The sequence below is a fragment of the Trichosurus vulpecula genome, chromosome 2, assembly GCF_011100635.1.
Source record: "Trichosurus vulpecula isolate mTriVul1 chromosome 2, mTriVul1.pri, whole genome shotgun sequence".
In the NCBI taxonomy this organism is placed as follows: Eukaryota; Metazoa; Chordata; class Mammalia; order Diprotodontia; family Phalangeridae; genus Trichosurus; species Trichosurus vulpecula.
This window is the reverse complement of record NC_050574.1, coordinates 438,847,660-438,862,356: the sequence shown is the minus strand read 5'-3', so window position 1 is coordinate 438,862,356 and position 14,697 is coordinate 438,847,660. Positions and strand designations below refer to the sequence as shown.

Below are 14,697 nucleotides of genomic sequence, written 5' to 3'. Positions count from 1 at the left end.
CAAATTTTCTATTGCAGAAGTTCTAAAAATTTTACATCTTTCTCAAATCAATATCTACATTTTAAATCTATTCCATTTCTCTAAGTAGGAAAATTTTATCTCCTGTTTTACTGGAAAGATTGAGGCCGCGCAACACAAAGCTTCCTCTCTCTGTAGTGCATTTCCCCCTTCCCTCCGGGCTCTTGAGGAGAGGGAGGTTCTTCTTTCTTTCCAAGGATAATTCATTCACTCTGCCTGTGTCCTTTAATTACTCATAAAATACATATCTGTAATGTTGGTGTGGTGAGAAGCAGAAACGAGGATCCGAGGCTGAACCCTATTTCTTGGATTTAACTATTTCCGTGATAAACTCTCTGTGCCTCAGTTTCCTCATTTGGAAAACAGAGATGATACTTATGCAAACTGCTGCGACAGGCTGTTCTAAGGAAATTGTCTTATAAATGAAAACGTGCTATAGGAACATAAACTAACATTAGAATTATTTATAGGGTATTATTCCATTTTCTCCTGTACATACCTCTCTAGCTGCTCTTTCTCCAGCTTCCACCGCTCCTTCCATGTATCCGCTCCAATAGGTTGCTGTCTCTGTCCCAGCAAAATAAATCTTATCAACTGGCTGGCGGATAACCCTTTAAAGTGAATACGAGAAGTCAAAAAGAGTCTTCTGGGAAGACAAGAGCCAAATAACGCATTCACAATGGGGATAGTGGGACATGCTCAATTATTTAAAAAACAAACCAAAAGACTTCCCTGGTTTCAGCTACAGATGAAAGTACCAAGTCAGACAAAAGTCAAATTATTAGGTAGCTGGAGACAAACCTCACTCCATGCACAGTCAGAAATGCATTACAGGAATCTTAAAAAGGAATTTATTTATTTTTAACGAGCATCATCGTAGGCTATATCACGGATGTGTTGTGCCAATAAAGAACTACTGATAACAATCAAGCTGGTTTCCCCCCCACCTGCTTTTTAAGGTGATGAGCTCTTTAAATGCCTTACTGCCAAGTTTTGGGGTGAGGAGTGGAAGAGCAATAAAGGATGCTGGGGGGAGTACAAGAACCCCGGGGGTGGGAGAGGGAAGACAAAGATGGTTCTAGCAAGTTAAAGACTAAATCCTGGTAACTGAAGCAAGGGGAATATTTCACACGTGAAAAAGTTTCTTGGCAAAGAGAATAAGAAGGATGGGCAAAGTATGAATCTAACTGCTTTCTTCTCTTTTGTTAGGGCTCTCTGCTTTCCTACTTTCCAATCTAGTATTCCTTGGCTTCAATTGTGTCTGGTCCAGTTCTTTTCCTGGCTGGTTGCCCTCCCTGAAGATAAAATATTTTGTCATCTTGAGTTACTCTGTTGTTGTCTAAGTCCTGTTAACAACAGCTCTTTCATTGTATTTGATTTTACGAAAAAAAAATCTTGTTTCATCGTCAAATACCATGGCTTCCCTTCAGTTAGCTACTTACTTCCCAATATAAACCAAGCACACTATTATTCAACTGTACCTTGATTGTTTTACAAAACCAGACAAAAACTGATACCCAGTCTCCTACAGATTTACATATTGCATAGATTCACTAAAAACTGTAAGATCATTGATTACCTTTCTACTTTTGTTTTTATTTGCCTTCTCAGCTCTTAACCCTATCACTTTTCTAAAAGAAAATTGTCTACTTGTACCTTCCATACTGAGTCATGGTCCCTGGGGGGAAGTAGGCCGTGTAGCAGCCCCCTGAGTACTGATCTTCACACCAGTTCTTCTCCTCATAATGCACTGGCTGGAAATGATACAAAGAGAAAACAAAGCTGAAATGCTGAAATGCAGGAAAACAAAGAATCTATTCCCAATAGTAAGGATAACAAAACCACCACAATATTCTGTAGCATCCAGTGATGAGGGTCTGGACCTACTTTATACAAAATGATAGAATGGTGAATGTTCCAAGTTTCACCCATACTGTAGCCTTAATGGGGAGCAGGATGGTATTAATGGAGCTATGGACTCAGTGCCAGAAGACCTGGGTTTATATACACATGGCAACCAATTTAATTTTATAGGTATTTCTGAGGCTGTGAATTAGGTATGACCATAGCACTGTCTGGAAGGACATACTTATTCAAAAGGAATAACATAGTTTTGCATGTGTATGTGGGAGGCTGGCATGGGGTTTGGGGTACAGGATTAAGAAGATTTCCTGATGTGAGGAAATCACCCATGAGGAATTTTTTTGGGGGGGGGCGGACACTTGGGTCAACAGACTTGATGGTGTCATCGTAATATACCCCACCAAAAAATCTAGGCAGAAGGACTGAACAGCTTAGGAGTTCCAGAAACAAATCAAAGCACTGACAATAGAGAAATACTACTATAGTAGTGAGAGGGGATTTTAATTATCTGGTATCTCTTTTCCAGAAGTAGAGAAGCTAAAGACTTTTTGGCTTGCCTCAATGATAATTTCATCTTTCAAAAGGCAGAGGAAAACAATAAAGGAAGTTGCTATTCTGGATCTGCTCCTCACACTATTAAGGAGGAACTGATTGTTGGGGTAGTCATGAAGGGATTCTTGGAGGAGATTTGTTATAGAAGAAAGTAAAGGATAATCTGATGTATCTTTTAGATTGATGGAGAGCAGATTTTATAAGGATTTAAAGAAAGAATGGTAGGTAAAATTCTGTAACCTAAAATTCCACAGGAGAAATTGTGCTGAGAGGGCTGGGGAGCTCTGAAGAATTAAATTCCAAAGACACAAGAAGAATCTGTATTGTCTAAAAAGGGAAGATGTTTAGAGAGAACTATGCGAATGTTCAGGGAATGAATCAACCGATTTTTAAAAGATGCAGAGAAGACAGAAACAAGGGCAGGAAGCAAAGGATGAATGTAAATACCTAACCATTTAACCTGGGCTTGCAAAGTATATTACATATATTATCTCATTTGATCTTCAAAACTCTGAGATAGGTGTCATTGTCATCATCTCAATTTAGTAAATGAGGAAACTGAGGCTGAAAGGGTTAATGACCTGCCCAGAGTCAGAACCTACTTAAGTGCATGAGGTAGGATTCAAACAGGCATGATGAACAGCAGCTGCTTTATCCATTCTGTCACACAGTTACATCAAAAGCGCAGAATACCCCAAAGAAGAGAGTCAGGAGAACTATAGCTCAGAATGAACTGGCTAACACCAACATTTTATCTTAAGAAAGCTATACTGGAAAAAAGAAGGGGTGAGGGCAATGACTTGAGATGAATGCAATGATGATAACTGACAATGGAAATAAAACTTAGCTGATTCATTATTTGTTTTGTTTTGTTTTTTTTTTTTCTCTGCTAAGGATAATGATCTTTAGAACATAAAAGATAAAAGCTGAAAACCAAGGTAAGTAAGGAGATAATAAGGAGGTCTGGATGACTTATATTCTGCAGTGAACTGGGAGATAAAACTGCTGGATCATGGTCAATGATCTTGGCTATATCAAGCAGAACAGGAGCGGTGATGAAGAAGAAGAACTGGGGAAGGATAAATGCTTTCCTATTCTTCAAAAAAGAGAAATAAGCAGACTCTTCCACCTACATGGCAGTGAGTTTGATTTGAATTGCTGGCAAAATTCTAAAGTGATGGTGAATGAACGTCTGGAAAATGAAGTTAATGACAGGAAGCTTCATCAAGAACAGGGCATGCGGCCAAGATGGCGGCTGGAAAGCAAGGACTTGCATGAGCTCCCCCCAGGTCCCTCCAAAAATCTGTAAAAACAGATCTAAACCAATTCTAGAGCCGCAGAACCCACAAAACAGCAGAGGGAGTCAGGGCTCCAGCCCAGGACAGCCTGGATGGTGTCTGGGTGAGGTCTATTCCTCGGAGCTGGGAGCAGAGCAGAGCCCAGCATGGGCTGCAGCAGGAACAACCAGACTGGGAACTGGGCGGAACAGGCCCTACAGCCCTGAATCAGTGAGCTGTGGCAGTTACCAGACTTCTCAACCCACAAATACCAAAGATAACAGAGAAGGTTAGTGGGAAAAGCTGTGGGGAGTGAAAGGAGTTCGCAGCTCAGCCACTGTCCCAGGGGCAGTGGAGGTGGTGCAGCTCTGAGGACAGAACTACAGCTGCAGTTGCTTCCGGCCCCAGGCCCACCTGGTGGGAAGAATTAAGTGGCAGATCTGAGCTGGAGTGCAGAGCCTGCTGAAGGTCTGAGTCAGGTCTGCGTTGGCGGTTCTTGGGGGAGAAGAAGCGCTGGTGCGGCAGAGCTTGCTGTGTAGAAATACCTCTGAAAACAACAGCGCAACCCCTCAAGCTTGGGACAAAGTACTCTCTACTCCACAAGCAGTCATACCCCAATGAAAAACTCAAGGGTCAAGTAAGTTGGCTGGGAACATGGCCAGGCAGCGAAAACAGACTCAGATTCAGACTCAGACTTTGGAATCTTTCTTTAGTGACAAAGACGACTAAAACATACGGACTGAAGAAGTCAACAAAGTCAAAGAGCCTACAGCAAAAGCCTCCAAGAAAAACATGAACTGGTCTCAGGCCATGGAAGAGCTCAAAAAGGAGTTGGAAAAGCAAGGTAGAGAAGAAGAGGAAAAACTGGGAAGAGAAATGAGAGTGATGAGAGAAAATCATGAGAAACAAGTCAATAACTTGCTAAAGGAGACCCCCCAAAAAACTGAAGAAAACACCTTAAAAAATAGACTAACTCAAATGGCAAAAGAGCTCCAAAAAGCCAATGAGGAGAAGAATGCCTTGAAAGGCAGAATTAGCCAAACGGAAAAGGAGGTCCAAAAGACCACTGAAGAAAATACTACTTTAAAAATTAGATTGGAGCAAGTGGAAGCTAGTGACTTTATGAGAAATCAAGATATTATAAAACAGAACCAAAGGAATGTAAAAATGGAAGACAATGTAAAATATCTCATTGGAAAAACCCCTGACCTGGAAAATAGATCCAGGAGAGATAATTTAAAAATTACTGGACCACCTGAAAGCTATGATCAACAAAAGAGTCTAGAAGTCATCTTTCAAGAAATTATCAAGGAGAACTGCCCTGATATTCTAGAGCCACAGGGCAAAAGAGAAATTGAAGGAATCCACCGATCGCCTCCTGAAAAATGATCCCAAAAAGAAAACTCCTAGGAATATTGTTGCCAAATTGCAGAGCTCCCAGATCAAGGAGAAAATACTGCAAGCTGCCAGAAAGAAAAAATTTGAGTATTATGGAAACATAATCAGAATAATACAAGATCTAGCAGCTTCTACATTAGGGGATTGAAGGTCTTGGAATAGGATATTCCGGAGGTCAATGGAGCTAGGATTAAAACCAAGAATCACCTGCCCAGCAAAACTGAGTATCATGCTCCAAGGCAAAATATGGACTTTCAACAAAATAGAGGACTTTCAAGCTTTCTCAGTGAAAAGACCAGAGCTGAATAGAAAATCTGACTTTCAAACACAAGAATCAAGAGAAGCATGAAAAAGTAAACAAGAAAGAGAAATCATAAGAGACTTACTAAAGTTGAACTGTTTTGTTTACATTCCTACATGGAAAGATGATGTGTATAATTCATGAGACCTCAGTATTAAGGTAGCTGAAGGGAATATATATATGTAAGTGTGTGTGTGTGTGTGTGTGTGTGTGTGTGTGTGTGTGTGTGTGTACATATGTATTTATATAGACAAAGGGCACAAGGTGAGTTGAATATAAAGGGATGATATCTAAAAAAATAAAATCAAATTAAGGGATGAGACAGGAATATATTGAGAGAGGGAGAAAGGGAGAGATAGAATGGGGTAAATTATCTCACATAAAAGTGGCAAGAAAAAGCACTTCTGTAGGAAGGGAAGAGGGGGCAGGTGAGGGGGGAATGAGTGAATCTTGCTCTCATCAGATTTGACCTGAGGAGGGAATAACATACACACTCAACTGGGTATCTTACCCCACAGGAAAGAAAGAGGAAGAAGATAAAAAAGGGAGGATGATAGAAGGGAGGGCAGATGGGGGAGGAGGTAATCAAAAACAAACACTTTTGAAAAGGGACAGGGTCAAGGGAGAAAATTCAATACAGGGGGATAGAATAGGAAGGAGCAAAATATAATTAGTCTTTCACAACATGAGTATTGTGGAAGGGTTTTGCATAATGATACCCCTGTGGCCTATGTTGAATTGCTTGACTTCTTAGGGAGGGTGGGTGGGGAGGGAGGAAGGGAGAGCATTTGGAAGTCAAAGTTTCAAAAGCAGATGTTCAAAAAAAAATTTTTGCATGCAACTAGGAAGTAAGATATATAGGCAATGGGGCATAAAAATCTATCTTGCCCTACAAGAAAGTCAGGGAAAAGAGGATGGGCGGGAGTGGGGTGACAGAAGGCAGGGTTGACTGGGGAATGGGGCAATCAGAATATATGCCATCTTGGAGTCTGGGGAGGGTAGAACTGGGGAGAAAATGTGTAATTCAAACTCTTGTGAAAATTAATGCTGAAAACTAAAAACATTAAATAAATAAATAAATAAATAAATAAATGAATGAATGAATGAATGAATGAATGAATGAATAAATAAATAGATAAAATAAATTAAAAGAAACAGGTCATGCAATTCCAAGGGACTCTTGATGAAAAACGATATCCACCTCCAGAAAAGAAACTCACGGAGTCTGAATGCAGACTAAAGCATACTATTTTTCACAGGTTTTTCTCTGGTGTGTATTTTCTTTTACAAAATGACTAAGATTGAAATATGTTCTGCATGAGTGCACATGTATAACCTATATCGAATTGTTTGACATCTCAGGGAGGGGTGAGGGAAGGAAGAGAATTTGGAACTCAAAATTTTTTTAAATGAATGTAAATATTGTTTTTACAAGTAATCAGGAAAAAATAAAATATTTTTTTAAAAAAGAACAGGTCATGATAGATTAACCTCGTTTTTTGTGACACAGGGTTACTAGATTGGAGAATTCTACAGATGGAGATTATCTGCATTTCAGCACAACTCAAAAGTCTCTCACACTTTTCTCTCCATTGCCTTGGATGTCATATTACAATTTTTCAGAAATTGTGCCCCACATTTGGAAACCAAATAACAACATTAGTAGAAGACAGGTATGAAAAAGATGAGCCTGTATTTGGTGTTGAAATTTGAGGTCATTAAAGGTGCTCTGCAATATCTTGAAAGCAATCTAGCTTGCTCCCCTCTTCCTTTACTATTCTGGACCTAATTCATAATCTATTCTTACTGTCTGTTCCAGATACACATACTGATAGACAAGCTCTATGGACTGTTGTTTCAACAATCCTTGCCCTGGGGCAAGATGGTGTAATATCGAGTTGGGACTTTCCTACTGTTTTAAAATGATTAAGTGTCTTTGAGTCTTACTAGGTGCTAAGCCCCAGGCCCAAACACCAATTAGGTGCTAAACCTATGTGGGTGTGAATTGGTAACCAAGGTGGAGCCCCAGGTAGGGCTAACTAAGGGAGGGCCTAGTTTACACACAAGTTTGAGTGATAGGTTTGGGACATCAGAGGCTCTTAGACCAGGTGGGTTTAAGTCGCCTCTTTGTGACGATTTGAGGTCACATGGGTGAGTTGCATGTGTGACTCCCCCTTGACCCTAAAAAGATATAAAACCAGGGGTTGGCTTTCTATTCTTTGGAGCTCTTACCCACAGCACTGGTGGCATGAGTGACTCTAGGCCAGCCCTTGTTCTGAGCTCCTGGGCTGAACCTAGATGTTGGTAACCATGAATCTGTATTTGGTCTGTCTGTCGATGTTTGTAATTTGTTTAGGGCTCTCACTCTTGGTGGCATTTGGAGACTCCCGGGCTGCTGTAGCTAAGAGCCCTCCAGCTTGTAAACCAGACCTTGGGACTTTGTTAAACTCTGGTAACTATGTATTGGGATTTGAATCAGACAAGGTCTGTCTGTCGATGTTTGTACATTGTATTTCGCCCTGAAGTTCAGGGTGCTGGTTTTTTTCCCCTGAACTAAGTGAATGATATTTGTATGCTGAATTAAAGTAAGCCTGTCAACCCCTTAACGTTGCTTTCCTCACTAAAGCAGATCAAAAGAACCTGTGCTTTTGCAGCGTGCTAGTAGTGTTCTTGTCGTTGGGCTTCTGTTGGTCTTTCACCCCCACAACAGCTACTAGCTGGATTGTTGAAACAGATGGAAATTTTAATTGCTAACATGAATCTTCAGAACTAAATAGACCCCTTTTATCTACTTCTCATGAAACTACTGGGAAATCATCATTTGCATTGCACTTTACCACCCAAATCAAGCAGAAGGACATATCCACAGTTTAAAGATAATTACTTACTTGCAAAGCTTCTTGTGATCCCAACACTTTTGCATAAAGTTCACAGATTTTCCTCTTCCTACAAGAAATTACAAAATGGTCAGACCAAAAAGATAAACAGATAAAGTTTAAGCTCCAACAACTTGTCACAAAACAGAATCAGTAATTCCAATTTGTGTTCTTTAAGTACTTAAGCATCCAAGTCTGCCTTTAGTGGACAGCTAATTAAATTACAAATAAATTATTGTAATCAAAATTACTGCATGATAATGCCAATTCTCATATTCGATTTGATGATGCCTAGGCCTTGAGCTTCTTCTTTCTGTAATGTTTTTTCAATAACAACCTGCAAAGTATGACTATTAGACAGTAGAGAGAACCAGAAGAAAAGTTCTGGTATTGATTCTAAGTCACTTTTCTGGACAAGGAGTTATACTTCCTCCAAGTTTCTGAGGTACTACGTATTATTATAAGATTATCTTCCCAAATCCTATACTCTATCTGAAATAATAAATAGATAAGGAAGAGAGCAGAAGAAATACCAGACTTGTGCTTACCACTGCTCTAACCCATAGTCTAGTATTCTGTTTCTAACACTGAGGTACATACCAAGGAAAAGTTCATTTAGGGTCGTAGCCAATTGATATGATGTCACTTTTTGATGCTAAATATTATACCTCCATTTTCTCTAGATTCCCTTTAGAATCCATTATAGGTCTATCACAAGTTAATTTAATCTTAAGCCTATTTATATTTGCAACATAGAATACCTCTGGGGTTCCCAGTTTTCATAATTTTAATAGCTGCTAAATAACACAGAATAGCTTATTATTTGTCTTATAAATACCATGTTAAGATCCCGAGGACTATCACTTACTTTGAGAACCTTAATGTTGCACGAAGAAGGCCACATAGACTCTCAAGGGATTTTGCAGACTTTGATGATATCTCTTCAGTCTTTGTTTTAATAAATACTATACATTAGTGTCTAAATTCCATACCCACATTTTAGCTAAAAGGTTGGAGTACTGAATGCCAAGTACTGCATTCTTTAGCTACTTCAGTAACAGAGAATAACTTGCTGTCTCTCAGGCTCAGTATGCTGTTGGAGCTCCTTGGATTATTTGAGATTCCTGGGTCCTACATCTATTGTGAATTTTCGTTGCTATCTTGGGGCTCAATCTGCATGATGGGAAACTCAGGGCATAAGTATGTATGTAACAAAATAGAGTAGATTCCATGAGTTCTACTGGTTTTTTCTATCTGGAGCTGTGGAAATGTTAAATGGCGACAGTATTATCTCCAATGAAACAAGAGTTGCTCCCCATTCCCAAAACTCTGGCTTGGCCACAAAGTATATAAAATACCCTAGTGAGATATTTCCCTTTCTCTAAGATGGGGACTAAAATAGAAAATATTTGTCTTCTGACACAGATGTTTTGTGGAAGAGGAGGAGTACCCTTCAAGAATCCAACTTCAAAGGATGGTGATATACCCCACTTTCAAATATCCCCACATTATGGTAACTTATTAACGGACATGTCACCCATGGGTCAGTTTACCCAATTCTCAGTTCACATGTTGTTGCTTCTATTGCAAAAGGAAAGAATGATCAGCTATAAGCAGGATTTACAATTATGGGACACAAACTTTCAAAGTAGCTCCAATAGTTTATTATGGAAGATTTAAGGGGAGGGATGGAGGGAAGGAGAGGGAGGGAGCGAGGGAGGGAGGGAGAGAGGGAGAGAGAGAGAGAGAATCCCTGAGAAATGTCATACAACCTTAGGCAGGGATTTGAGATCACAAGAGTCAGTTTCTTCCTTCAGGGACCTAGCTATTTAATGGCTAATTTCCCAAGTCAAAAATCATGAAACTACAGTACCAGTTCTGCTCCTTCTCTCTGTCTTCTCATAATGAAGAGAAGGAAGCTCTCAGAATAATTACTTCAAACATAAATCACAGCCTTTATTATAAAAATGTTCCTAGTTTACATTCTGAGTGCTTAGAAAAAGTCAGAATCACAGGGTGTTTCTGCAATTAAGAACTTAAAGAAACCCTCTAGAACAATCACATCGTTTTTCTCCTTTTTAAAAAAATAGACGAATAAAATAAAGCACAGAGAGGTTAAATGATTTGCCCAATTCAACTGGACTAAAGTTTATTATGGGATTATTATCTGAAGACCAGTAAGTCAGGTACTAGGGCAGATAGAGAAATTAATAATTTAAGTCTCCACCTTCATAGAAGTTATATGCTAATAATTGTTATTATGAATACACAAATAAATTATTATGCTTGGCACATTAATAAATATTTATTCATTGACTGATGCCTGAGTTTGAAGTCAAGGCAGAAAAAGAAGTTTGTTCGCAGGGGAGATATACCCAGAAAAATAATACAAAATATTTTAGACATTGATTGGGTGGTCCCTGTGCTGCAGCTCAACTTTCTTTAGTCAGAGAAGTTTATTTAAAGTTTTAAAGGTTATTTACCAGAATCCTAGGTGTCTTATGAACACTTGAAAAGTACAGGCATATTGTGAAAACTTAACCATGTGTCTATCACCACCCTTGCGTAAAGCACAGTTTATTTTATTCTAAGGGAGAGGGAAAAAGAATAATAGATGTTTCCTCAATATAATATTCCATTTCCTAGCTGTGTGCACAGTCTATTCCCCTATAACTAGTGTGTGCTCCTATTCATCTTTGCCACTAAGCAAGTCATCCTCAGCTCAGCTACCACTTCCTCTGGGAAGCCTGCCCTGATCCAAGTATCTTCTGCAGGATACTCAAAATAGTCCCAGTTCCTTCAGCCAGTCTTCATATAGCATGGATCCCAAGGCCTTTCTGAATTCTGGTTGCCTTTCTCTGGACACAACAACTACTCAATGTACAGGTATATAAAGAGGTAATAGGAGATCACTTAGGAAAAGGTTGTTACAAAAGATGCTGTTTGAGCTGAGCACTGAAGGCAACGAAGATTCTCTAAAGTGGCAGTGAGGGAGGGAGTGAATTTCAGGCACAGAGGAAAGTCAGTACAAAGAGGGTTTGGAAGTGGAGACCCACCTGCACAGAACAGTAAGAAGGCCAAGTTTACTAAACTGAAGCATGTATGAAGAAAAGTATAATAAGGTCAGAATGGTAGGTTGGGGCCAGCTTGGGAAACAGAGGCATTTATATCCTAGAAGTATGCTGGAGATTTTGAGTAGGGGAGCGACGTGGCCAGGCATGTGCCTCAGGAAACTGTAGGCATGTTGATTTCTTTTTCAAAAGTTATTTGCAGCTTGAAGTTTTACAATCTGTTGTTTTTACCTAATAAGGAGAATATTTTGTCCTAGGATGTTTAAGACTTTTTTGTAAGAAAAGAACCAACTTTCTAATTGAAAATATCTATGGATTTAACTAATTATTTGATATAGTTTGGCTTATATTTGCAAAAATCATTTGCAAATGGGCTAGTCATCTAGAAACTGCCTAAGTTCAGGGAATCATTTATATTAGAGTCATGTAACATCATAGCTCTGACTTAAGTAAAATAAACAACTCGCTGCCTAAAAGGAAACTATTACAGCTTTTCATTATTTTGCAACCTTCTTAAAGCCCGTGCTTGTTGCAAGTACCTTCCAAAACCTCTTGCAGGATTGTTCATCATGATAATTTCAAATCAAAGTTTAACTATACACTTTCATTCCTATCAGTTCTCTTCAAAATTACGCTATTATCATTTTGAAATTTTCAAACTCAACTTATTTCCTGACTTAGACAAATCTTACCTACACTTTCGAAGTTAATGTACAGCTTTAGATATACAGGTTGTAACTGATATGTGATAATCAGCAAAGTGGATTGAAAGCTGAGCCTGGAGTCAGGAAGACTCATCTTCCTGAGTTCAAATCTGACCTCAAACACTTACTAGCTGCATGACCCTGGGCAAGTCACTTAATTCAGTGTGCCTCAGTTTCTTCATCTGTGAAATGAGCTGGAGAGGAAAATGGCAAATCATTTCAGTATCTTTGCCAAGCAAATCCCCAATAGGTCAAGAGGAGTAGGACACAACTGAAATGAACGAATGACGACAACAACCATCACTGGTATTCTTTATGACTAGATATCCATAAAGGTCTGAGTGCCTATGGGTGCACTTCCTTACAAACATACACATTGTTACAAAGCATATTTCACAGTGCGCTAGTGGTTACAAAGTACTTTGAGGAAGCACTGTGAGTATTACTATGGCCATCTTAGAAATGAGGAAATTGAGGCTAAGAGGAATGAGATGTTTTTCCCTCAGCATCTACGTATCTGCAATAGATAAGAATCCAGGTCTTTGCATTTTAAGGTCCCCTATATTATTCTGCCTCTCAACCTTACAGTCTGTGGTAGAAAAGGTTTCTGTACTGAGAAGTTTGCATTAGATGATTTCTAAGGTATTCTCCTCCAACTTTAAGAGTAAGTCCATGATCCATTCATCACTCTTTCCATGGAAAGCCTCCAAAGTAACCCATTTAAAATGAAGCTGACATTTTAATAGATGACTTGTTCAGGGTCACACAATCAGTACTTGTCAGAGGAAGGATATACCCTTTATTCTTCCTTATTTAGCAGGTGCCACAGAGCTTCTCACTACTTTAAATTACAGAACAGGTGTTGCTTTGTGTGATTAGAGGGAGTTATCTGAATAGCGGTTCCCTGTAATAATGAAATCACAGATCTGAACAGCAAAATACAACAAGGCCTGGTTTTAATAGATTTTTTCCTCAAACTCAACTCTTACCTTAGCTCCTTACTAATGGAGGCAAGTTGATGAGCCTTCCTGGCAAGGATAAATCTAATGAGAAAAAATATTTATTTATTTATTTAATTTTTAATTTTTGGACTAAAACAAACGTTTCCATAACACAGTATAATAAAAAAAGATGATTGCACATGAAACTGCAGATCTATTATGTACAACTTGCTATTCCTTTTAAATATATAATAAAATTATCATGTAAATTTCTTTTCCTCCCCCCTTCTTTTTCTTCTTTCCCCACCCCCCACCCTAGAGATGGCTACCATTAGACACAAATAGGTAGGGGTGTGTGTGTGTGTGTGTATATATATATAAATATAATCTATATGTATGTATGTATGTACATATATAATCTTTCTATCCACACTCTACTTATCAGTTCTTTCTCTGGATGCAGACAGTGTCTTTCTTCATATGTCCTTTATAGCTAATTTGGGTTCTAATAGTCAAAATGACTAATTTGCTCAAGTCATTCATAAAACAACACTGCTGTTACTCTATACAGTATTCTCTTGGTTCTGCTCATTTCAACTCTTCATTATTTCGTGGAAGTTTTGGGACACTTAGGAATTACCATGATGCTAAGCAGGATCATCAATTCAGAACTGAAGGGACTCTATGGGTCATCAAATGTGACCCCTTCATTTTAGAGATGAGGAATTTAGGTTCAGTCGTTAGTGACTTGTCCAAAGTCAAACCACAATGGTAAACAGCAGAGCCAGAAGTCAACTAAGGGAAAAGGCTTTCCTCTTTGAATTTCCGAACCCAATTCTGCCTTAGGTATCTCTGAAGGCCCTTAGCAATGTACCCTTCTAGGTTGAATCTAGGGAAAAACAAACAAATAAATGAAAACTAAACCCCTTGATCCTTGAAGGATCACCTGGCTGATGTAGACTATGCGATCCTGATTATATGATAGGCATAAAAGGCCCCTTATACACAAATATTTTTGGTGTACAGAAAAATAAGCCTCTGGGAGCCTGAAACAAGGGAAATCTTAGAGGCTCCATAGTACCATGAGGAGAGCTATCATTCCCCAGCTTGACTTATATCGGGGTTTCCCTGCCTCCTCAGGCCAGACTCCCTAACCTGGAGCTGCTGTATGCTGAGTTGTGCTATGTACGCTCAGTGCAGGAAGAAGGAAAGATATTTCCCACCCCTTCTACTGGGCAACTACCCAAGAATCAGTATCAGTATAAGATACAGTTATCCTTTTTCTGGAAACTGCACACAGGTGTAATAATGAATAGGAAAGACAGGAAAATAATGAGTCCTAATTTCCCTACTTTTAGCTAGAAATGCCCAGGATTCATTACTTTCCATGAAAAGGTCCTCTACTCTGATTCTTGAATGATCAAAAGGTCCCATAACTCAGTGCCTTTACTTCCTCTCCTTTCCCCCGTAGTGGAGCTTTTGACCCTGCCACTCAATTGAAGCTGCCTCCTGCAGGTAACAGGGATCAATCTCTTCATTGTCAAACAGCCTTTTCTCAATCTTTATCCTGCCTGACCTCTTTGAAAGCACCTGACAATGGGGATCATCTTAAATTTCTGAATACTCTCTTCCTGCCAGATTTCTGTGACATTTCGGTTCTCCCTCTTGCTTGTCTGATGACTCCTTCTTGATCTCC

The 14,697-nt window shown here is 39.2% G+C and overlaps 1 protein-coding gene across 2 annotated transcripts in view; it reads right to left on the bottom strand.

Annotated features, from left to right (window-relative positions):
* The window catches only part of MAOA (monoamine oxidase A), a 102,321-nt gene that overhangs the window by 11,052 nt on the left and 76,572 nt on the right, over positions 1-14,697 (bottom strand). For both annotated transcript variants that reach the window (XM_036744239.1, XM_036744240.1), the window contains 4 exons: positions 13,050-13,103; positions 8,298-8,355; positions 1,675-1,772; positions 518-629 (listed from right to left, as the gene is read on the bottom strand). In XM_036744239.1, the coding sequence (XP_036600134.1) occupies positions 518-629; positions 1,675-1,772; positions 8,298-8,355; positions 13,050-13,103 (322 nt within the window). The remainder of the gene's footprint in view (positions 1-517; positions 630-1,674; positions 1,773-8,297; positions 8,356-13,049; positions 13,104-14,697) is intronic.